At 31.6% G+C, this 25,970-nt stretch overlaps 1 protein-coding gene across 1 annotated transcript in view; it reads right to left on the bottom strand.

Annotated features, from left to right (window-relative positions):
* Positions 1-482: 482 nt before the first annotated feature.
* The window catches only part of LOC127734116 (acetylcholine receptor subunit alpha-type acr-16-like), a 54,688-nt gene continuing 29,200 nt past the window's right edge, over positions 483-25,970 (bottom strand). Inside the window, exons 2-6 of the mRNA XM_052243773.1 lie at positions 11,020-11,207; positions 7,130-7,174; positions 3,854-3,966; positions 2,109-2,644; positions 483-1,629 (exon numbers count right to left, since the gene is read on the bottom strand). Of these exons, the coding sequence (XP_052099733.1) occupies positions 1,043-1,629; positions 2,109-2,644; positions 3,854-3,966; positions 7,130-7,174; positions 11,020-11,199 (1,461 nt within the window). The 5' untranslated portion in view covers positions 11,200-11,207 and the 3' untranslated portion in view covers positions 483-1,042. The remainder of the gene's footprint in view (positions 1,630-2,108; positions 2,645-3,853; positions 3,967-7,129; positions 7,175-11,019; positions 11,208-25,970) is intronic.

Here is a 25,970-nt window from a genome sequence, read left to right as displayed (position 1 = left end):
TCTGCGTTATGGGCATATAAGCCGTAAATGTTAAAACCGTGAACATGGACACTATTTACATAAAATTTAGTTTAGATTGGTAAACATTGTGCGTAGTCACATGGTAGGTGATCTCCCACACATCGACTAAGCATACAAAAATGCGAGTGCGGGGATTTGATTTTAATTAGATTGACCAAAAGAAGGAGCAATTATGAAATTTCTTGATAGAAGATATATCAAATATAATATTAAAGATTTCTATATAATAATTTCAGATTCTACATCTACATCTCGTTGAAATTCGACAAGAACTTCAATTTCTTTACATTCGGTTATTATCTTAATAGATAATGAGATTAGGGTTATGGCCGTTTTCAGCTGTAGTTTCTATTGTTTAATCAGACCAATTTTGTATATAATTGAACATTAATTGGATCATTATCTAGAATCAATATTTTTTGTGTAGAGTTAACTGACGGTTAACAACTTGGGAATTGCCTTCATTTACAAGCATTTTGTCAACAGAACAATGACAAATTGGCTCGACCAACCATTCGACAAAAGCTTTGGGATGACGCTCAATAAATCCATAACGGTAACTAAGATATTGTTAATGGTATGAAGGAATATTACAGTGTAGGTTAGCATTTATTGAAGAAAGTTTATATGATAACTTATCATAACACATATGTCTCTAATACTCTTCCCCGATGTGTTGCTTGTGATACAGACCCTCTAGAATTCAAACTTGCACATTTGCATGTGGCCGTATTTTTGAAAGTGTCATCAATTGATTGTGCGTACATTCAGCAGTGATTATTTTATAAATTCCTGTTCAAATTCCTGTTCTGTATGACCAAATTCATATGCCAGATTTATTGTTAGTAGAATAAAAAATTAAAATAGCTCCAAATTTCGCCAAAAAAGTGTTTTTCATGAAATGACTGTGTTCATCAAATGTTTGGTCAGTTTGAACATTAGAGGGTATGTGCTGAAAATTATAAGAACAACTTTATTTGTTACAAATACACTTATTACTGCAAATAAGGTACAGCTGATGTTACAGTTGAATATTTTTAGTCATTGGACTTATAACAAGTAAGACAATTGTTGATGTTCCGGTGATGGCAAGAAAAACACAAAAGCTCAATCTGTCAACTACTCTCGCTACTTCCTGCCATTCATGGATAGCCCTTCTTTCGTTTATTGAATTATCATGAATATGCATGACTTGTTTAAAGTATGTCAGAAGTTCTTTGTCAAAGGTAGATTTATAAACGTTAGTGTTATTTATATTCACATTTTGATTCATGACGTCTGTTAATGTTTCGTTAGTGACGTCATTTAAATCCACGTGGTTTATATTTGTGTGGCCATGGCGACCAATGTCATTTTGGATTAAAGCCTCGCTTTCATGTGATGGATACATAAAGTTACGTTCTGGAATATAGTTTGTTGCATGACTATAATTCATTTGATTATCCAAACGGATATTCATACACAGTATTTTAGCAGTAAGCTTCGCAAATGTCTTGATAAATGAAGGCGGACCTTTGGCAAGCGCACCTCGATGATGAATATTTAACACAAACACAGAGAATACAACCGACAATCCGCTCATTGACATAATCACAGTAAGGTATATTCCTGGAAAACAAATCAAGATATGTTTGGTATTTAAAACAATAATGTAAAGCTCAAACATTAAAGTTATAGATTGAGCCAAAACCAGTAAATCACCTGTGGTGTTACATCATCTAAATTGTATTATTGTCTATTTTCATTGTGTATTATCGACCTTTAGCTAAAAGTGCAAGTGATTGATAATGTGAAATTTGTATATTTTTGGGTACACCTCTCTCTTAATATCAATAAGGGGTTTATTGTTTCCTTATAGCTATGAAATTATTGATATAGATTTCTGAAATAATTTAAGCCTTACATGTTATTCTAATGTTAAAATTTCGCTGCTAAGCTTTCACAGTGAAATATATTCAAATTCTATCACGACAAACTAAATGTAGATCATGAAAATAATTTACTCAACTTTACCATTTAATAACTAACAGCATGTAGGGAACTGATTGATGAATGTTATCAGAAATACAAATATAGACATTGATTACCTATTAGCGGTATATATTCGGACGTAGGTGGCATATTTTCAGCAATAAGAAGCATGAAGACGGAAAATGCCAACAGTACAGTCAATCCTAGGGTAACCTTTTCCCCTGATTCAGGAGGCAGTAGAAACCCTGTTAATGTTAACAACGACAACAGCACACATGGAATTATAACATTAAAAGCATAGTACAAAACACGTCTACGTAGGTGTAGATAAAATGTAACATCTGGAAATGGTTCCGGACAACACGGATAGATCTTTACATTCCGAACTGCTTTAGTATCTATTAATGTCCATTCGCCATTGTCAACGTAATTAGAAAGATCTACGTCTAGAGTCCTATTAGTAACGTCCACTTGGAATCCATCATAAGCCCAAGAACCAAGTTTTAATGTGCAAATCTGGTCATCAAAAGGAAAATACGTTATATCCATTTTACACGAACTACGCATGCGTACAATTGGTGGCCAGAAAACATTACCATTACTTTCTACCATTGCTAAACTTTTCATATAACCTTTGCTATGACTGTCAACACTGGAAAAGATAACGTTTTTAAGCATTTATTATCTATTAAATTCGTAGCTATTTGTACGGTATTTTGAACATCAGTAAACTACTGTTGCCTTAGTTTGTTAACAGATTAGTTGTAATTAATGTATAGTGTTAAATGGTATTAATTAGATGTTATACATATCTAATTATGTTTAATGTAAAAGTAAAACATAATTTCATGTTAATATGAATATCACAAGTCCTAATAACATTTCTAACGTCAAGTCGAATTGAGTTTTAGGCCACTGAAATAGTGAATTGAGTGGTTAATTTCTGGAAAGAATTACAGTTTTATTTTCTATATACAAATGATTATAAAAAGTCTGTTTTGATGTTGCTTTTTTGTTTTTTTTAAATCTCTTTTTCGATATACATCAACAAGTCCTTGTGATGTTTAAAACATATAACATATTGCAAAATGAAAAATCGAACAAAAGTAAAAACACTGAAATTGAAATAGCCGGTACAACTATATATCATATAAGTGTAGTAAATAGTATGCAGAACCATATATCATATAAGTGTAGAAAATAGTATGCAGAACCATATATCATATAAGTGTAGTAAATAGTATGCAGAACAGTTTTTAAAACAAAATGTATAGAATTGCATTCGTTATTACATTTCTGGTTTTAAGCATCTTACATAAATCTGCTCCAACAGAGTTATAAGGAAAACAACTGAAACCGACACTATATTGAATTTACAGTCACCTTCATGCATTGATGAATTGGTTGAACATAACAATACGTCTATGTCTCAACTGACTAGCGACATATTTTCGTGGTCTTAGATCTTCAGACCCCAGAATTAACATCTAACCTGTAGTTTTACAGATTGTGTCCTATTACAAATTGCAACATTTTGATTGAGCGTGGAATCGCATGTCGAGTGATGGATGTATAGCTGGAGACTTTTATCCTATAGACTTACACCAAATCTCCCTCTTAGTTGGAGTTCATGCAATTCCCGCAGATTTTGCTTAAAATTGTTATAAAAAATTATCTAATTAAATGAGTGGAACTACATGTACAAGTGTCTGACCAAAACAAAATAAATACGTATAACTCGGATTTTGTTTATACGTGCACGTGTTTCGTTCAATTTGTTGCTAACACAGATCGCAATATCCGGAAAAGTACTTACGACACATCATATGGTTTGAGGTTGGGTGAAATAACCAAAACTCACCTATTGTACAAAATGATATCAGGAAGCCATATTAAGTCACATGGTATCCGCAGTATTTTGATGTGTTTAAATTCGGTCTCGTTATCCCATCTAAGTTTATGATCCAACCATTCCTAAAATAAATACAAGAGCGTTTAAATTTTTCTTTTATTTCCGCCTTCATATTTCTACAGTCATTGTTTACCCATTCTAATAAAATGTCTTTTAATATGTTTAAAGTCGTTCTTATATATCTTCCATTGTTTTAATCAATAGGGTTTACACGAAGAATGATTTATTTGGTACTTGTTATGCAGACTAGAGACTGATATAAGGCTTACTGTGATTTATATGAATGGTTCTGTAGACACATGAGGATGTCATTTAATGCTAGTTAATCTTAACCTGGAACTCAATATAATAGCTGGCAATATTTATTTACACATTCGATTTGAGACAATCATGTAAATATATGCAGGTTTCCGCCATTTTTCATTTCGCTGTCCATCATTTTTTTGTCTCGTTGTTTAAAAATGCGGAAGATACCAATGAACATTCAAAACTCATAAAGATGACGAAAAGCGAAACAAGTCTACAAAACACCAGAAAGAAACATAAGACTTTGCTACAAGAACCCCACCAACAACTAGGGTCATCTCAGGTGAGTTAAAAGACAAATATTATATAGTATATCTTTATTCATGAACTATTTGAAAGTGCTTTTTTCAGATTAGTAAATATGCATCTATCCCTCCAAAAACATAGGAAAAACAGCGTGATTTATTCATGATTATACGTCCCCTCCTCTGATCCTCGAATTTGACCCACCGTATTAGACGTATCATCGGGTTTACATTTACTTGAGCAACGCGACGGATGCCACATGTGGAGCAGGTTCTGCTTACCGAACTGGAGCACCTGAGATTACCCCCAGTTTTTGGTTTGGTTCGTGTTGCTCAGTCTTTAGTATTCTATGTTGTGTTTTGTATACTGTTGTTTGTCTTTTGGTCATTTTTAGGTTTTTCTTTACATGGCGTTGTCAGATTATTTTCGACTTATGAGTTTGAAAGACCCTTTGGTATCTTTCGCTTCTCTTTTATAGTAGATTATTTTTTAAATCGTTCTTCTGTTACCGTTACACAATTGCAGTTTCGTACTAAAAACTGATGCAAAACAATTGATATTGTGAAAAAAAGAAAAAAGGCACAGATAGCATTTAATCAAAATTACATATATAAAATTGAAATAAAAGAAAACCATCACTTTACAAAGAAACATACAAGATTAATATCAAAATACTCCAATCATAGAAGAACATTCAAAACCTCTAATTAGAAAGGAACATAAAATATCAGTATAAAAATCCACTTTAAAAGGGGTATTAATAGTATCAATATCTTTAGACAAAACAATCGCATATATAACATGACAAAAAAGAATGAATATATTAATAAGTACCACGACCCCTTTCCCCAAAGAATAATCTTAAACCAAAACAAAGTAGATAGACTCTTGCGCACCGGCAGGAATACTGTTATTCTTATTAATCGTAGAATTGTGCTATTTTTCAAAACGTGTACATTGAAAATTTAGTTTTGCACATGAAATTGGAATTTACCGATCCATATTTTGTTTAAAGCCACATTCATATGATTCATAGCGCTCCGTTGACAGATGTTTACTTCCAATTTTCTACCATAACGTCAGAAAGTGTGAAAAGATATCAGTTGATTTAAGTGTATCCTGCTATGTTATGTAAGTTTAGAAGCTCAAGCTGGAGCTGATACAAATAAAACCAAGGGATACTATTATGTTAAACCAATGACGAGTTTAAACCAGCTGTTTTGTCGATACTTCTACAGATAACCACCTCGTTATGGCGACTATATAACAATGTAAGCTCTTCTGTTGCAACAATTTTCCATAGGCGGATCCAGGGGGGGGGGGGGGGGGGGGGGGGGGGGTCCTGGGGCCTTTTGTGGGAAAAATTTGGTTGATTATATAGGGAATCACTGAAGCATGACTAGAGCCCCCCCCCCCCCCTCCCCCCCCCATCCCCCCCTTTTAGGTCAGTCAGCGGGCCCCCTTATGAAAAGTTCTGGATCCGCCACTGTTTTATGACGTTAGAAGGTCAATTAAAAAGGCAGACTATGAAATATATGAAACATCTACTAGTATATTCAAGTCTTGTATAAAAAGTCTTGCGTGCTATGGAACTCGATTTAACCTTCAACTTTCATTTTAAAGAACCTGTACAAAATAAGAATTCTACAGTCAATCACCAATTGTTTCATTTACGATTATTTAAATAAATTCCCAGTATATATAGAAATTTAATTCTTAGAATAAGCCTGTATGTATACCTTGTACCGACTCCCATTGTCATATTGCACATAATTGCCTACATATTAGCTAATTAAAGGATCATATAATTGTAACTAGTAAAGTTGCATAAAGTTTACATTTACCCTGTCTCATTTGTTTTTGGAGTACGAGCGATTCCTTCAGTTCTTGTTTTAGGCTTAACATATACATACATGGCCACATGATTGTATTGAGTAAAATAACATGTACATATACTTATATGGCCACATCATTGTATCTAGTAAAGTTATATGTAACATATACTTACAATGCAACATGATTGTATTTAGTAAAGTAACATGTACATATACTTACATAGCCACATGATTGTATTTAGTAAAGTAACATGTAACATATAGTTACATGGCCACATGATTGTATCTAGTGATGTAACGTGTAGCATATACTTACATTACCACATGATTGTATCTAGTGAAGTTACATGTAACATATACTTACAATGCAACATTATTGTATTTAGTAAAGTAACATGTACATATACTTACATGGCCACATGATTGTATCTAGTAAAGTAACATGTAACATATAGTTACATGGCCACATGATTGTAACTTGTAAAGTAACATGTAACATATACTTACATGGCCACATGACTGTATCTTGTTAAGTCGTTTTCGATCTATGAGTTTGACTGTCCCTCTGGTATCTTTCGTCCCTCTTTTACATGTAGCATATAATTGCATGGTTACATAACCGTACTATAAACCATATTATTTTCACAAATTCTATTTTGGCTTTATTACTTTGTAGCCGATTTATTTTCGCAAATGTCTTGCTTTTGTGGTGTGTTTCTATAATCGAAAGTCCAAGTTTGACATACAAGCGATAATTTATATTTACTTTATTTTTCTAATCGGGAAAGTCGCTACAATAAGTTGCTCGGAAAATAAGTTTGTTTACAGAATTTCTTACCTGATCAAGCCAAATATTTGTTGTAAGTACTTGATTCTTTTCATCCTGAAAATAAAATACTAGTATAAGCAGATATATATCTTAATAAACCTGCAAAGTCAAATAAAAGATAATAACTTTAACAGCTTTAAATGATATCATTCCTTGGTATACAATTTGTTTTATTTAACAGACGTTGTCTAGTGTTGTCCTGTTGTGATTATGACCTTTCCTTGAACATAATAGCAACAACAACGTTAAACCACAGACAGCATACTATTAAAACAAATATCGCATTTCCTAAATCTCCATACTTATAGAAATAATTTAATACTGTTAACTCCATATTACCCTTTATTACTGTCTGACAATGAGTAGATTTGAACATTAGTGACCATACAACCTGTCATTATTGTGATTTAGTCTCTAATAATCAAACCACCAAACCATTCTGTTAAGCTTTATTTACTATAAGATATACTTAGTTTCCTGTCTTGTATATAGACCAGCTGCTTCAAAATAGAATTCTATATTTTCACAAGTAACATCATGGGAGGAAAAAAAGCAACTACTGTTTAAAGTTGTTCTACAATTGGCCTTGGTCTAAGATACAATTTGAACCTTTAGAAGTTTGCAAGCTTTGTCTTAATTAAGGAAGCCTGATCGGCTGTTTTTGAATGCGCCGCGCATAATATTTTTTTTAATTGTAGATATACGTATGGAGTAAAATTGTATATCATTTATTTGCATATTGATATACTGCTGAAGTAACAAAATCCTCGTTATATCAAATTTTACGACGCCATACGATTCAAGTCCAGTTAGGCGCCGGTTTGTTTATTAATGTCGTCTGGGGACATAATATTGTAAATGGCACGAAAGGTGGGATATTTTCGATCAGAAAAAAAAAAACACAATTAAAACGCAGTGAAAATGTATCAGCTGTACAAGTAGGGTCTAAAATAAATTAGACAAAGAGCTTGTTACAGTTTTAGTTCGTCTTTCCGTCAATATGATCAAACCACAAACCCTGTCCGCTCTGTGAACGTCACACTGGTTTTCCTGATCCGTCATTTGTTAGAAAAAATTTGAAAAAAACGTATGTGTCGGAGACAATGATGATTGGAGAGAAGGAAGGCGGTAGTTGAGCTCTATTCTTGCAGATGGTCTGGCTGGGTGTAAGATATGCAACAACCCAATATAGTGATCTCATACAACCCGTGTAAGATGTGCAACAACCCATTATCGTTATGTCATACAACCCGTGTATTAAATTATGGTCGTGGCACTTTCAAAGATACCATGAAACAGCCTGACCGTATACAAACACAGTACCACATTTTTGATAAGAATACAAAGTTAGCTACAGGTAAGAAATAATACAGCCCATCAGTATGCAATCACAGTACCAACAGGTGTTTGATATGAATACAAAGTTAGGTAAGAAATGTTACAGAAACATGTATATGTAGATAGTTACACATGAACTTTATTTGCCAATATATTTAAATAAGGGACTGCGCAATATTTATCAGCAGGACGGGCCGGTGCAAATATGGACAGGGCGAATACTTTTTCATCATGTTCATACAAAACAAGTTTTTTTAAAAGGCTTTTTGTGTGGCGTAAACTTTTTTTGAAAACCTTGGCATTAGCTTAATATATATAATTTAATCAGAGTAACACAAATAAGGGACCGTTCAAAATTTATCTCGGGGAAAAGTGAATGGGGTGAACTTAAGGGCAGTGCAAATACTTTTTTACTGTGTATGTCTTTGTATAAGGCTTATAATCTAGTACGCCAGACGCTCATTATGTCTACTAAAAGACTCTAGTGTGACGCTCGAATCAAGAAAGTTAAGAGGCAAAATAAATTACCAAGTTGAAGAGCGCTGAGGGCCATCACAATTCCGAAAGACTCTGGGGTAGAAAACCTTAATTTTTGTTGAACAATTAAAAGTAACTCATCTGAAATGTGACATAGGATAATAAGTCATACATTAAAAAAAGAAATTCGGAATCACAGATTGTCTTATTCTTAAACTCGTCTGTTTTCTTTTTCTTCAAATCTTTCAGGAGTACATGCAGCTGTCATCCTATATTAAATTATTTAACCATTGTTGGCTTATCTTTATGATAGAAAATAAAACCTTATTTCTAAAATATAATGAATCAAGATAAAAAAGTGAAATATATTTTGATGGATGCTTTTTTTCACTTTGTTTATCATTTTGGGCAATAACTCAGTGAACACAATAAATATATTAATGGCGTTCATTAGCCTTGAACCGGAACTTGACAACATAATTAGCCTTTAATAACGCAAATGTTTCCGGAAATTCTCTAAATCAAATGAACAGTAAATCTACATTTCACATTAAATAATTGCAAGTGAGAACATAATAACATTATGTAACATAAATAAGTAAGTTTGCAGACGACACATATTTCTCCTAACGTTTATTACAGACTCACAAAAGACAGCTGTTATTTTTTTACAGACAATTAGTTCTTATATCAATATATTGCAGTATTTAGGATCATTTGGAAGTTTAAAAGAGAACATTTAATCGAAGAATATAATTATATTTTTAGCAAATTGACTTTTTTGCTTATAAAAATATTACATATGTATTCTTTATTTTGAAACCTAAATCAAGATTTTGAACTAGTTCCCTAACTACTATTAAGGAACTTATTATGAAATTTAAAAAAAAGCCTTGAAATAATAGAATGAATACCTATGGAGTATAAACATCTCTTTTTGATGTTTTAAATAATTCATTTAATGGTTCAATCAATTCAGTTGGAGTTTGTTTCGACTCTCTACACTACACTCTCACAAATTGTTATCAAACAAGCGTTTTCTTGTTTAATCAACATTAAAATAAAATTGCATTTCCTGCAACTTTGATAAAGCCTTCATTGGTAACGAATATAATAATTTGTAAGATTTACTAGAACTGTGAAGGAATTATATAAACTTTGTCCTGGACAACATCTTCATGTAAGTTTTGGAAACAAAGGTTATCGACAGGTTGTAGATGTTTCGATGGCTTACCGATGTGATCATCTCACCACACTTCAAATAAGTATTCTGGAATATTTACCCTTTTCATTACAGAAGAAGACTTTTTAAGAGTTGCAGCAAATAGATATGCAATTAAATTTTTTCAAAGACTATTTTTGTTCAATATGCCAACTTCTTTTAAATAACATTGTGTATGAGTGTAGTGAAGAAAGTCAAATAGTCATGAATTTCAACTAAATTCGAAAGACCATCAAAAGCACGTCATTTATTCAAAACACCCAAAGAGTCTTTTACTTGTTTACGCTTCATAAAGTATTAATCTCATTATTCTTATATGTTTTATTACAAATGATTATAATTAGTTAATTCTAGTAATTCAAAAGTATAAAAAAAAAGCTAAAAAAAACACATAAAAGAAGCAGACAAGTTGATAACACATTTCACGTTTTTTTTTGTGTAGTTTATGTAGCCAAAATTCAAATGTTCAGAGGAGGCTTTAAGCTGAGGTGTGATAATGATACAATTGTTTACTATTTGACACTTAATGTCGTTTGGAAGTTTGGCTGTAGAAATCATTTCACAAGCGGGATATCATTATCCTTATTTTTACGGCCATGTTGTTTAGTAAACTCGTTAAATAAGTTGATATCCATATAAACATTTTGGTACTCTGAAATAAACTCATTTTTGAATGTGATCAATTTACATTGTAGTAGAATCTAAAACAAATTGAAGGTCGCAAGGAGTCCTGTTATTGTTAATATTCTAGTCCTTTGGTCGTTATGGATACTTGTTTCATTTGCAATCGTACCACTTCTCAAATATATCATAAATTTTTCTCACGATTATGGTTATGTATTAAACAAGATTTATAACTTACAACATCTAATACTTGTGTAAGTGATATGCCTAATCTAATGATAACTGGTGTCGTAGCCTGGTACACGGGTCGGGACGATCGGTCGTAATTACGTATAAGTCTGTATAATAATCTTTGTTCCTCGGTCATATCCTCGGGTGCTATCTGGTTCTGTTTCAGAAAGTAGCTGTTGGCGTACATGTCATCAGCTGTTGAAATATAAAATATCAGTGTACTAAGATCTTATTAAGATTAATTTGACTTCAATAGTAATAACCTGTTTACATTGTAACACAAAAGAAAATTGTGTTCTTCTTAATCATAAATAATCTGATATCTACGCAACAGATTAGCATACAGGTTATATAACTACAATCTCAAATCATTCAATGAAGGAAAGACCTGTAAAACAGGATTTTTGTTAAAGTAATCTTGACTTTTGAGGCAGTGCATTTGCAAAACGTCTGGAATTTGTTTACCTACATACATAAAAGTTATACATATATCAAATTCTCTTCATTGTGAAATAAGATGAAACAGTTTGTAACTAGTTTCAATCAATTTTAAAATGAAATGATTTTATATTACAAAGCATTGAATTTGTGTTTCATTATGAATAAAAGTAGATATTTAGTTTGGGCCAATGAGACGTCGATCCTACAACTGATAACAAATACATGGGACTTGCATTTAACATTCTTTTCAGACTTACAAATTATTTTTTGAGAATAGCGTTGTTGTTAATTCCGCTATATTTACCTATCGTTTTGACACTTAATGCCAGTAATTTTCACACATATTCAAAGGTATTTTTTTTCAAATTTCTTTTATGAAGACAACTATCAACGCGTTGTTGTGTTAGCAATATAAGTTTGACTGACCTGGAGCTGAAACGTATCTCATCCTGATGCCTTTAATTGCTTTCAATATTGTATTTGAATTCTTATTGTTGAAAGCCACACCTTGACCTTTAATTGTTCATAACCTTGTCCTTATGTCTTAATTCATAACCGTCTCATTTGCAATTATACCACATTTTTATTTTTTTTATACTGTTATGAAATAAAGATCCCAGAAAATGCAGGTCTGTATATATCATAGGCTTAAGATGGACGTCTTCTTCGGTTATTCATTAAAAACAACATACCTAAATATGGTCGATTATGAAGGGAAACATTGAAATTGATCAACATATGTGATGTGTCTCATTTAAAGAGTATTGTACTTCAAAGAAACAAAGTGATTCGTTGATATGCATCTGAGGTTTATTGTCATATTGCAAGTATGTTATGTTTACAACCAAGACCACTTGAACTATATCCATATTTTAAGTTTATAATTTCTACAATGCATGATCTCTGTTCTCCGACATTAGACATCAATTAATCAATTGATTAATGACAACAAACGGACTGTAAATAAGAAATTTTACTTTAGCTAGAACATGTAGTAAGAAAAAACTAAATAATAAACAAACAAACACAAAACAAAACAAAACAACGAAACAAAAGCAAGTCAAAACAAATAAACTCTACCCAAACCTAAAAAACAAAATGTCACATGAAATATTATCTTCGATTATCTCAACGTTTATTGTGGCAGCAATTTTTGTTTTAAACTGTGAAAAAAACCCGAGAAAATATATATTGTCTTTTATCTTTTTATGGTACTGATTATGAAAAAAACGGTTAGTCAAATCCCACTGTTTGTCTGCCAACACTTTCTTAATCTATATATCTTTCTGAACGGCAGGAGTTACGTAAGAAGATAAGATATTTTGTCAGTCTAAACGCGGAGATGTTCCCATGTCAATTATTATCAAATTTGTCAGACAAATGTTGCTTTTCATTTTTTCGTCCCATCTATTTCGATGAAGAAAATTTTCTTGACAAAAGTAATTTTCAAGAAATTTTTGATTCACAAAAATGATACATTTTGAAAAATATGACTACAAGTAGAATATCTTACATAACAGAATCGATGGATATAATGAAAAAAGTAAATCTCTTGAAGATTGCAGACATCATAATAAAAAGGAATATAAAATATCCTAGGCTTAAAGGATTTCACTTGTATATAATTTGTAAAATAAGGTTAAATATTATAAATACACATTTGTTACATTGACGCATCTATCACAATGAACTAATAAAAGATAACACAGTCATAATAAGGGCTGCATAATGCCTAAAAGGCAACATAGAAATGAATTTTCGGATACAAATCAAAATATTCGACGAAAGAGATAACTTAAATTTTACCATTGAGAACATTCCATATCTACCTAGCAACATTCCATAAAGAACTGCATAATATTAAGCATATATCTACAGTTTGATACGATATATATATATTTGCAGGATTTCCTGTCAGTATCATTGTGCAAGTACTCGGTCACTTTTACAGTAAATAGCTAATTGTAATAATAATTATCATCGAAAGATGTTTCTAATAAAGTGGGCAATACATATGGGCTATTATTTGTGTTTTTTAATATATATATCTGCTGTTTTAGTGCTTTTTCCTAATCTTTTTTATAATTATAATAGTAAAAGATTTAGTAAAATAAAATAAGAAATACCTTATTACACCTGTAGTTAACTTATAACATTCCAAATTGTAATCTTTGGTACAAAGACCCCTTTTTATTTCGATATATATTCTGGGTTTTCATTTTGTACATGCACTTCACATGTACATGTACAACGAAAGAATGAATTCATATTGGTTTTTTCCTCATTTATGATATCCCACTTATTTTAACTGCAGCTGGAGCATTTCATAATGTCATTGTTTCCTAATTATAGTAAGTGATATTTTATAACATAAATGTCAATTGCTATTTAATTCTTTTTCCTTCATTATCAGAGGCCTATTTTTGAATGGAAAACAACAGAAAAACATAACCTATTTCATTTTTGGCAAGAATCTGTTCAAGGGCACATTAACAATTGCCCTTTCCCATTTTTCAAGCCTCTTAAAAATAAGCTGATATATTATGACATTGGCGTTTATTATAAACTTATTTGTAAGTCTCCATTCCAAGTAATGACAATGACAGTCTATCGTTATTTATTCTTAGCACAATTGCTGTAAGGATTTTCTTTGAAATAGTTATAAGTTCGCTTTTAATACATTTTTATTAATCATACTACTTTAAGTTAAGGACTTTTATTGTTGCTTTTTTTGGATGCTGATATTACATCACTTGAAACAAATAAAGCTGTAGAAAAGAATATAAAATATTCATACATAAACGAATATACCGAATATAAATGTCAATTAATTCCATTTTTAGATTACATGTCGTTACATATATTTTCATGGTGTGTCCAAAAATGATTCAAAATGGCTATTTTTTGGCTTAAAATGGAAGCATTACGTAAATGTGTAAAACGTTTTGACAGATTTAGTGTCGAATTTACTTTATAACCTGAATAGACTAACATGATTTTAATAATATACATATAATGATGTGTTCTACTCTGAGTCATTTATAAAAGTACATACTTCAACGAGACAGCAACTATAGGATGCAATAAACATAACAAGATATATATATATACATGTATATATTATAGATGAACAGACGATCTTTAATAACAAATGTCTCAACAATATTCCAAGCTCTGAATTGCCCCGAATTCTAAAACGTCAATCAAGGATCAGCCTTAAGCATTTACTCAAAATGTTTTTCGTTGAATTTTTACATTTTTTGTTCTGCCCAAACCTACAATTAGTTTTGCCTTTAAACTTTCAAGGTTTCGTGCATTCGAGGAATACATTTTGAAACGGATGGACGACTTCAAACTAGAATCTATGACAATCGAGATGATTTTAACTTTCCAAATGTCATTTCCCATTTCTCAGCTGTAAAAATGTTATCGGTACCAAGTTTTATTGCACCAGATGCGCATGTCGACACTCTGCTCCATCGAATGTCCTTTAACTATCTAAATTAAGACATAACGCACGTGCATGTTCACATCATTCTGACTTTATTAAAATGGGTGTGCTTCTTACACAAACACTACTCTAATAGAGTTATTACGAATAACGACTGAAATCGACACTACATAAATTGTATGGTCACTATCACAAATTGGTTGACCGATACCATGTGTCAGTATCTAAACTTACTACCACACTAGCGACATATTTTTGCGGTCTTAGATCTTTGGATACCAGTATAATTGTATGATCTGCAATTTACCGATTGTGTCCAATTACCGATTGTGAAGAAAGATAAGAAGTTAGCAATATCCTTTAACTCTACGTTCCGCTATATAGATGATGTTCTCTCACTAAATAATACAAAATTTGGTGACTATGTTGAACGAATCTATCCCATCGAACTAGAGATAAAGGATACTACAGATACAGTTAAGTCTGCCTCATATCTTGACTTACATCTAGAAATTGACAATGAGGGTCGGTTGAAAACAAAACTTTACGACAAAAGAGATGATTTCAGCTTCCCAATTGTGAACTTTCCATTTCTATGTAGCAACATTCCAGCAGCGCCTGCATACGGAGTATATATCTCCCAATTGATACGATATTCCCGAGCTTGTGTTTCCTATCATGATTTCCTTGATAGAGGATTGCTGCTCACAAGGAAGCTATTAAGCCAAGAGTTCCAAATGGTGAAGTTGAAATCATCCCTTCATAAATTTTACGGACGCCATCACGAGTTGGTTGACAGTTATGGAATAACCGTTTCACAGATGATATCAGATATGTTCCTTATGTCGTAACTACAATGCCCTTCCCTTTTCATAAATGTGACTTACCGAATTGGACTATTTACCGGATTTGTAATAACATAAGCAACACGACGGGTGCCACATGTGGAGCAGGATCTGCTTACCCTTCCGGAGCACCTGAGATCACCCCCAGTTTTTGGTGGGGTTCGTGTTGCTTAGTCTTTAGTTTTCTATGTTGTGTCATCTGTACTATTATTTGTCTGTTTGTCTTTATTTTTGGCCATGGCGTTATCAGTTTGTTTTCGATCTATGAGTTTGACTGTCCCTCTGGTATCTTTCGTCCCTCTTTTGTGACATTTTGACAAATATAAAATAACATGACGGGTAATCCATGCTTGGCAGGAGACGCGCACGCTGTCGACGCAACCGATCTCGCTCCTTTTGTGGTTCATGCTATTCCCTCAGCTTTTGTGTGTTGCCTTCCATTGTTTATTCCTAATCGATTAATGAGATTTAGGTTTTACTTTTACCTATAGGTTGAGCAAAAAATTCATATTTAAGTCATAATGAGTCATTTAACTACATTATATAAATATATAATAGCATACCAACTAAATACTACTTATACTTATTAGAAGTATGTGTTTTGAGAGAAAAAACATTTTTTTTCTAAGAACTTCAAACACGTGCATTCAACGATTTATTAACTGAGTCAAGGTATAATGGCTACACCGTGTGTAAATGAGATATAGATTTATACTGACAACTAAAATTATATGACATAAAACTATTTAATGGTTCGACAATTTAACCACAAAATAATCTCAAGATGTCACTTTTACTGGTTATAAGAGCATAACATCGCTACCTATATATACATATCTGTATCTGTTGGGTGCTGTAAAATCTACTCTAGCGCGTCTGTGTATTGAAGCTAATTATGACTCTAGTATAATATCAATCTATTAGGTGTAGATAATCACATACATTTGCGTGTATACCTATTTTGTTAATCATGGTGTCTTTTAAAGCATATATTTGATCTTGTCATCTAAAGAAGATATCGTATCTAAAAACGAAATTAAATGTTCAAGAATCCTGACATGAAATCATTGCACATTGCTTATTTGCAGACTAAAACAGAGACAGAAAATATCTAGAAGGCAATAAAAACAACCACGAGTCAAAATGCATACATCAACATCGCAAAAAATAATATAAGAAAATGTATCCTACATTTTTGTATTTAATAACATTTACAGTATACCAATTTTACTGCACCAGATGCACATTTCAACAATTAATGTCAAACTCTGATCAGTGAAGCTCGTGGCCAAAATTAAATATTTCAAAATCAATGCTATCTGTGAAATCTTTGACCTTAACACATTCGTATGCCTTCATTTACTGGTAAACTAAATTCAAATACTGAATAATTGTAGCCCAAGGATTCAGACCGACCGTTTGTTATCTACAAATTAAGTACTTTTAGTGTAGTATGACCAAATCACGTCGTTCTTCTACAGTGTAATAATCTCAATGCATGATACGGCTTTCTTTTTATAAATATGAAAAAGGAAAATGGAACAAAATACATTTTAATGTTGTGCGTCTGAAGCTTTTTTCTAGATTAACTTCATCATAAACGCTCAAACCAAAAATAAAATGAAAGTCAAGGATGTATAAATAAAATTGTATTCCGATGGATTTTGCTTTTAGATCATAATAAAAATTTCTAATGAATTATGAATACTAGAATAATCTACACTATAATTTTAGAATAAATTGATATATTGTAGTGGTATCACGAATCGATTGTTACTATTTTGTAGTTTGCTTTTGATATGATTTCCAAAAATAAAGAGTACTAGTATTTCATACGATTTATTTATTCATACAATTTCAAAGAAGATTTGATATATGTATACATTTGTGAAGACAGAGAATAAAATTTAATTTCATCATTGTCATAACTATATGTAACATGACGTCTATAAAACTGTAAAAAATAAAATTGATTAGTAAATTGTATTTACAGTGTTGCATCAACATTTTCATGTTACAGTACTGAAAGCAAGGAACACTCTGATCGGAAACTGAATATAAGGCATTGCAATGATATTTCTTCATGTTAGTCAGAGAGTATATACAAAATCTGTCTCAATGGGTAAGTCCAGAGCAAATATTGATGAAAATTTGGAATCAAATATGACAGAATGTAAATATTGAATGCATTTACATTGTAGGTTATGATTAACACGACAAAAAAACTAAACAAATTAACCTTTAAACTATGTTAACTTGACAAAAATGGCCAATGTGAGATCTTGACATCTCTTGGTACGTGTTTTGACATTTGTCGCCTGTTATCAATTTACATTTTTGCAAACTTCTCTGAAACTACATGCTCAATTTCAATCCAACTTGGGGGAATATCGAATGTAAATCATTTGATAAACCGAAAAACATGACCATCACGATAGTATTGATAGGTACATTTTCTGTTTTTCTCATCTTACAAGGTCGGATCTTTTGTATTCAAATGAGCAATTATCATTTCCCCTGAAACTACAAATTATCACATTCCATTCAGATCAGGTATAACATTGGTCGCTAAAAACATATTTTTTATTCTGATTGGCTAATATTCAAAGTTTTTCTTAGAAACTTGAGTAGTGAACTCTTTACAAACTTTAAAAAACGATAATGTTTTGAAAACCCTTCTTTGAAAGTTTCATTTCATATTGATCAAATATTACACATGGCGGCAATAACGAAATATATATAATTGTAAGTTCATATAAAAAATAAGGAGATGTGGTATGATTGCAAATGCGACAAATATCCACCTAACTTCAAATAAAGTGCATGTAAGCAATTATAGGCACCCGTGTGGCCTTCAACAATGAGAAAAAAACCATACCGTATAGTCGGCTATAAAAGGCCCCGACATGAAAAATATGAAACAATTCAATTGAGAAAATTAACGGCCTAGTTTATAACAAAACGAAAACAAATATGATAGACATAAACCAACGACAACCATTAAACTACAGGTTCATGACTTGGGGCAGGCAAATACAGAATGTGGCGGGGTTAAACATGTTTGTTAGCGCTCAACTCTCCCCCTAAACCCATATTGTTAATACAATTTCATCTCCGCTTTGAAACTACAAAAACTACAAAAACAGTTGTAATCAAGCCTGTCAGCAGTAATCTAAAGAAAAAAATCTTTGAAGAAACATTATGGTTCTGTTGGCAAATGAAAAAAAATATCAAAACAATACATACGAATCAGATGAGACATAGATTCGTGTGAGTGGTACATGCACTTTAGTGCCTGTAGTTTGTTAACAATAATTCATCATGGTTTTAATTTCTACATTTCTAAAATGCCAACTATTTAATTAACCTATAAGTGATTCGTCTGAACAATGATAATTTAAGAGCATTAATTTCCGATTCTCTAAACATTCTTAGATGCTGCACGGAACTAACAATAGTACATTTAAAATGAAATAGACAAGTTGCCTCCGAAAAGTAAGAAACATCTTAAGATAAAAATTTATGACATCCGAAACGTTAGCGATTGTGTTGAAAAAGGAGCACATTAATTCTAAGAATTCGTTGAGGTCTATATTGCTTATACATGGGTATATTGAACAAAACAGCTAGTATGTAGAAATAGGTTTGAATATTGATCCCTGTAGAAATGTAACAAAAATATTTTACTGATTGTAAAAAACACATAGTAATTTCCCGTTTCTCTATTTCAATTTGTTTCAGGAAATGATATAATAGGGATATCAGTAAATTTGAGGATTTTTCTATACATAATTGTCAAGAATCTTTACATGTATTTGTGTTTTTGTCGCGTATCCTACTAATATTGTAGACTTCAGCTATCAGTTGAATTAATATACGTTCTTTTGTCTACCTTTTCATCTTCGCTAGCCAAGGGTTACGATCCACTTTCCTCCTCTCCACCCTTGGCAGATTAAGCCAACATTTGTGATAACAATGTTGCGCCATCTATCGGTAGATTAAAGGAACGCCCATTCCTAATACATTATTCTTGACCAATGGTAACACTTGAACTCTTCAATTTGGAGGTAAAAACACGGTAACGTCTAGATTCTACACACTTGGTAAAGCAGGAAACGAAAATATACGTTTATCATTAATGCATTTGTGCAAGAAACATTCACAGGAACTTCTATTAGTTGATTAAAAACATTTAAATTGTCACTAAGTATAGTCGTATGTTTAGGGATGTAAAGACTTGTTGCACAATAAGCACGTGGCAATTGTTTACATACACTTTCTACATTTACACGTGATCATGTTATAGGCGCTTTTTGATTGGATGCAGTGAGTTTCGACTGCAACCAATGAAAATTATTACCTTGTGTCTCAGACATTATATGTCAATCCGTCAAGAGTGAAGAGGAGGGAAGTGGATCGTAACCCTTGGCTAGCGAAGATGCTACCTTTTGTGTACCCACTGATTGTGAAAAAGAACCCGGAGGATTGAGCTTTTAAAAGCTAATTTTATCTAGTGAAATATAAGAATGCCTGTCCTTTATTAAGAAACGTGTTATCTTATGGAAAAAAATGACGTTGAAATCAGATCTTGCGTAGTAGAATACGAATAACATGTGACTAGAGATTGATATACATGGAAGGTATATGTCTATTGCTGGATATCGTATATTGCCATCAAGATGGATGTTTTATCTAGTTTTACTCGGTCAAATCATCTGCTGGTCGAATGTTTCATTGTAGAATAGACGAGTGAGAAATTCCATTTTATTGCCAAATAAATGAATGAATTCTGTACTGCTATAATTGGATTGTATATATCAGGACAGCTACTGCATGCAAGAGCATACAATATTCAAATACATAATGAAACCAAATTTGAAGTTTTGCGCTGATTTAGTTATACATAATGAGGCAATAACTATCTTGACATGGACAAGTTCTGATGCGTATTTCCCGCTTGACTCCATTATGACATAATCACTGTAAAGTTATAGAACATATTTTAGAAAATTTGAAATAAATGATGTTTAGCTTAAACATATCTTATTGCAAAATTCACAAAAAAAAATCGGACACAACATACTCAAACCTACGAAGGTGTATGTGTCAGATCCTCTGTCACAATTATGTCGCAAATTGACCTGTATCAAATCTAACAAGCAATATAATATTAAAGATTTCTCTGGATTGAACTTGTACTATTAGTCATTCCCATGACACGGCTTCATTAACCTGTATTCTAGAATGTAAAGTTTTAATATTGACAGAGGAGAATCTGTTAAATGACTTCTTAATGAAAATGCATATCCGATTCCCAAGTTGTTAGTTTGTTTGAGAGGCATAACCTCTTTTAACCTGAAAGATATTCCGTGGTATAAATAATTGTAATATTTCTTACATTTAAAAGAGAATAGTACAATCGGTACGTGACACCCTCATGCAAAAGATGTATACTTTGATATATTCTATTGCATTCGTTTTTATGAATTTTCATATCCGGTGCATCTGGCCAATTATAACATTATTTACCTTGCTTTCTATGAGTTTAATATTACGGGTTTTTGGTTGTTCCGAATCCTAAGGCAAAATCATTGCTTGTTGTGTGTTAATCTAATTATGGCAATTTCAATTCCTCTTGGGTCTCGAGGAAGACCATTTAATATTCTGGCAAAAACAGGGGCCGGGGCTTTATTTTTCAGGATTGAATATTCATTCGCATCTGATCTACACATGATTAATTTATGTCCACTCTTGTATACCACTGTTTCCTGTATTTTGTGTTGCAAAATAATAATTTTCATCTTGTTTTGGGCCAGATATTTTATGTTCAGGTCTTACCAGGCCAAGTCATTCATTTTCAAAATCCCTTCCACTCCCCCAGAAAATAAAAATGTCGTCCCCTTAACAAGAGTATCAATCACCCAGTACAGTATTACAATGTACGTTAATATTATTTTCATCGCATTTTATACATAAATGTATTATCAACTCTAACATTTTGTATGGTTTTTTTTTTAAACAAAATATGCAATTATGTAATGTTAAGTTAACTTAAGCAGGTTTTGATTATTCTTAAATAGATTGTATAGATGTAGATCATCAAGAAATGACCATTGATTGTATTTGTTTTCTTATTCTACGTTTCTCTATTATTACAGTTGTTGAAAACGCAACCGTATATGCTAACCATTCTGGTGTTCTTTAAATCGTTTCGGTTTTTAAAGAGTATAGCTTTGTTTTCAGTTTTATTGTTTTAAAAGTAAGGATATGTGGTATGATTGCAAAAGAGACAATAGTCCACAACAACCAAAGAACGCAGATGTAAACTAAAGTTTGCTGTACGAACTTCAAAAATGATTAACAACCCATACTATATAGTAAGCTATAAAAATCCCGCCATGTTAAAATGTGAAACAATTTAAAAGAGAAAATCAACGACTTGGTTTATGCTTTAAACAACAAAAGAAAAACTAATCAGGCAAACAGCAACTAATGACAACCACTGCAATATTGGATCCTGACTTCGAACAGTCACATGATACATCAGAAATACCTCTTTAAAAGATGGAAGCTTTAATCATATGTTGAGTATTAATTTAAAATGATTAGGAAAGCAGTCTGAAATAATGTTTAATAGGAGTAGAGCTGAGTATTTTCCTTTGGATACAAACCAGCTCATTCTAGTTACAAATGTTCTTCAATACCAGATTTTACAAAATCTACAATATTATTCTTTTTTTTTTTTAAGTTAATGTCCATTCAGCATAACATTGAAATTATATTGATCAAAGTTACATTGTTAGGAAATCGTTTTAGTTTACAATGTACAACAGTCATCTCTCATATTCCAATTCCTGTAGGTGACAACCCTCCTGATTTTAACCCGGTGAATGAAACATAACATGGAGATACAGGTCAAAACTCTTGTTTAACCCATTGTTTTATTGTAATCTATTTGTTATTTGACACTTTGTTTTCAGTATATGATTAACGTTAATAAAGAAAACAAGACACTAACGCTAAGTAAAAACTAACGTTTAATTGTATTCCGAAATTTTTATAGATAGTGATCTTTTCTTTTTAAACTGAAGGTGCTCAGATTGGCAAAGAATTTGTTGATTTAAAAACTAATCATTAAATTGATGTACAAAAATATCTTACAATTAAAATTCATTATCTTGATTGATTTGACCTTAGTCCTTTATCTCCGTGTTTGCAAATATACAATTGCTTGTTTGTTTGCACTATAGACATTTCTATGGAACAAAGCCTCAATCTGAGTAAGCATCTTCGGTTCATTGTGAAATTGTTGGATTGATTTGCAAAAGTACAATTCTATCAAAGATCTAGTGTCTAAAAACAATATCTTTCATTTTATTTTTGTATATATTCTAAAGTTCCGCTTGAACCTGAAAAAAATCGTCATATCTTTATTAAACTGCTGCTGCAAAGGGAATACAGTTTTACAATATTTTGAAAATAATAATTATTATTGCAAATATTTGATTTGATAAATTTGAAAAGCATTGGTAAATAAAAACTTCAATACAGCATTGTTGTCCATCATCGTAGTCCTAATCTTCAAAATATTTAGATATATCCTTTTTATACACTTTCAAGTAAAAATCGAATGCTTACATTTACGATGTAGGACATACAGAGTATTGATACATAATATATATGAAGATCAATCATAACACATTTCTGTCGGACTAATAGCACTCTTTCCCTTGACATATAAGTGATGAATTTAAGCATTAACACAACTATCATTCATATTTTGTTTCTGAATCACTGATTTTTCCACAATAACAATATATAACATGCCAATTTATTTTTCGAAAAACAACTTTAGTTTTTCAGTAATGTACTGACGTCTTTGATTAAACAAACCTTAAAAAGACGAGTAAAACCTGTTTATTATTACCTTTAGGAAACACCTTATAATTAAATCTAAGTATTGCTTTTTGTCGTCTTGCAATTTTAGAGTAAAAGCTTCGTTTCCGAAAGAACAAAAATATTGTAATATTAATTTGTTTTATTGAACACAGTCAGGCAAAACTAACGAGGTAATCAAACATGCATCGCCTTGCGGAAATACAATACCAGAAAAGTAGAACACAACTTGTCGTTTTTTTATTGTAGAAAGCCAAATTAATCCTTTAAATTACTTTAATTCACATTGTGAAGGTAAGTTTACAGTGAATAGTGAAACCTGATTATTTACAAAATAAAGACAATAACTATGGAACTATAAAAAAAATCATGATTTGAAGATAGACAGACATTACCATGACCAAAAGAACAGATTAAAAGAGTAAATATAAAAATTCACAACATTCGCACATAACTAAAGACTTAGCAAAACCAGAACCAGGAATGAACTGAGGCGTAAGCTACATTTAAGCTTGTTTCAACAATACCGCCTCAAAACAGAAATACATATGCACGTTCATTTTTGTACTCTATGTTGTTCCACTACTCGAGTTAAAAGAGGGTATACGTACTAAATTATAAACCTGGTATCTTTGAGTGTTTTTATATCTCAGAAAAACTAGTTTAACTCCTTAATATATTGATATGCCTTCTGGAAGGTCAGGAACCTCGGTCGCAGTTTTCTATTGGTGTATCATATTTTTTTCGTCTTTTAGGGATTTTGTTGTTAATGACAAACTTTGGTATCGTTCACCTCTCTTGTTAGTTTCTGTTTAAAATTACATTTGATGTAAAGTTAAACATAATGTTAGAGAATTATTTTTGATGTTGAAACAACGTTTCCACCAATGAAATATGGATAGAACATTATCTATTGATGTTTCTTGATTTTGTGCATTTCCCCGTATATTAAGCAAATTTAAAGTAGTTCCCTCAAAATTTATTTTCATTGGCCAAATATGGATCTTAATAACCGTTTTCTTTTCCAAAAAATATAGTAAGAATTTAAAAACCGATGTAATCATCTGTTTACACAATAATAAACTTATACCTCAAACTGAGCGTTGATATGGTTGTTATTGCTGATTGATTTCTTGATTAATACATCATATCATGTAGTAAATTTTATATGCATACTGAGAACGATTATATTCTTATTCATATGAATATACCTGTATTTAACTATACTGAAACGTTGGGTCAGATCATAGTGTGTATCCAAGGTTTCTAGCTAAGGCTTCTATTTTTAATTGAAATTGGATTAGGTGATATGCAGCTTTGAAATCGTTACACGTTTTGTAATTTATATCAAACGAAGTACAGAATATTAAATAAATTGATAAATGAATATTATAAAGTATAACATGTTCGATGAGCATATGTTATATGTGGATTACATATATACGGTGAGGTTTGTGACGTAATTTATATCGCATGCGTAAGGATATAAGAGGCAACAGTAGTTTTCCGATGATCTATTCTCATAAATCCAATAAGAAAACAAAAATCAAGGTTGAATAACAATATAAAAAACTCATCATATATACCAGGCTCCAAAAGCCATTGCTCTTGCTCTGGTAGAGGGGTATTCGTAATATTGTGTTGAATGTACAATTACACAGTCATGTCCATATGTGTACTCAGACTATTTCAACAATAGCGTTAAATTTCAAATTAGTCAAATTGTAAATGAACTCACAAAAGATTCTACATTTATAAGCTTTGTTTTGCCTTTGCGTTAATTCACTGATTGATGAACTGATATATATTAAAACAAAAAGGAGAAACTAGCTTAATATCGACCAGATTACGACAAAACAACTCAAGTCAACCAAAATAAATATATGTATCTCACCGTTCTAACTTAAACGATGGGAAGTAAATACATCGTATGGTAAGTGTTAAGACTTTAAAATGTGAGATCTATCAATGATGACGTAAATGCGTCTTTTGACAGTTGAGAGAAACTGAAATATTTTTACGACCGATCAATTCGTGATAGTAAATATAGAATTGTGTAAGCGGTCCATATATTATTTGAACAATTTTTCAATTATATTATACTTCCTGTTTATCTGCTCAACTAACAAACAGTAGTTCAAATATTCTTTAAAATTGTCAATAGTGATTGTGAGTTCAAACACATTAATCCACAATAAAAATTATCAAATTATCAAATTCATAAACGATTCGAAAAGAATTTTTTGATTCTGTCTATAAAAGCTACAGCGACGCAGATGTTTATTACATAAATAGGATTACTTAATCTGCTGATGAGAAAATAAA

This window comes from Mytilus californianus, unplaced genomic scaffold, assembly GCF_021869535.1.
Source record: "Mytilus californianus isolate M0D057914Y unplaced genomic scaffold, xbMytCali1.0.p SCAF_3, whole genome shotgun sequence".
Classification (NCBI taxonomy): Eukaryota; Metazoa; Mollusca; class Bivalvia; order Mytilida; family Mytilidae; genus Mytilus; species Mytilus californianus.
This window is presented reverse-complemented; position numbering and strand designations above follow the sequence as displayed.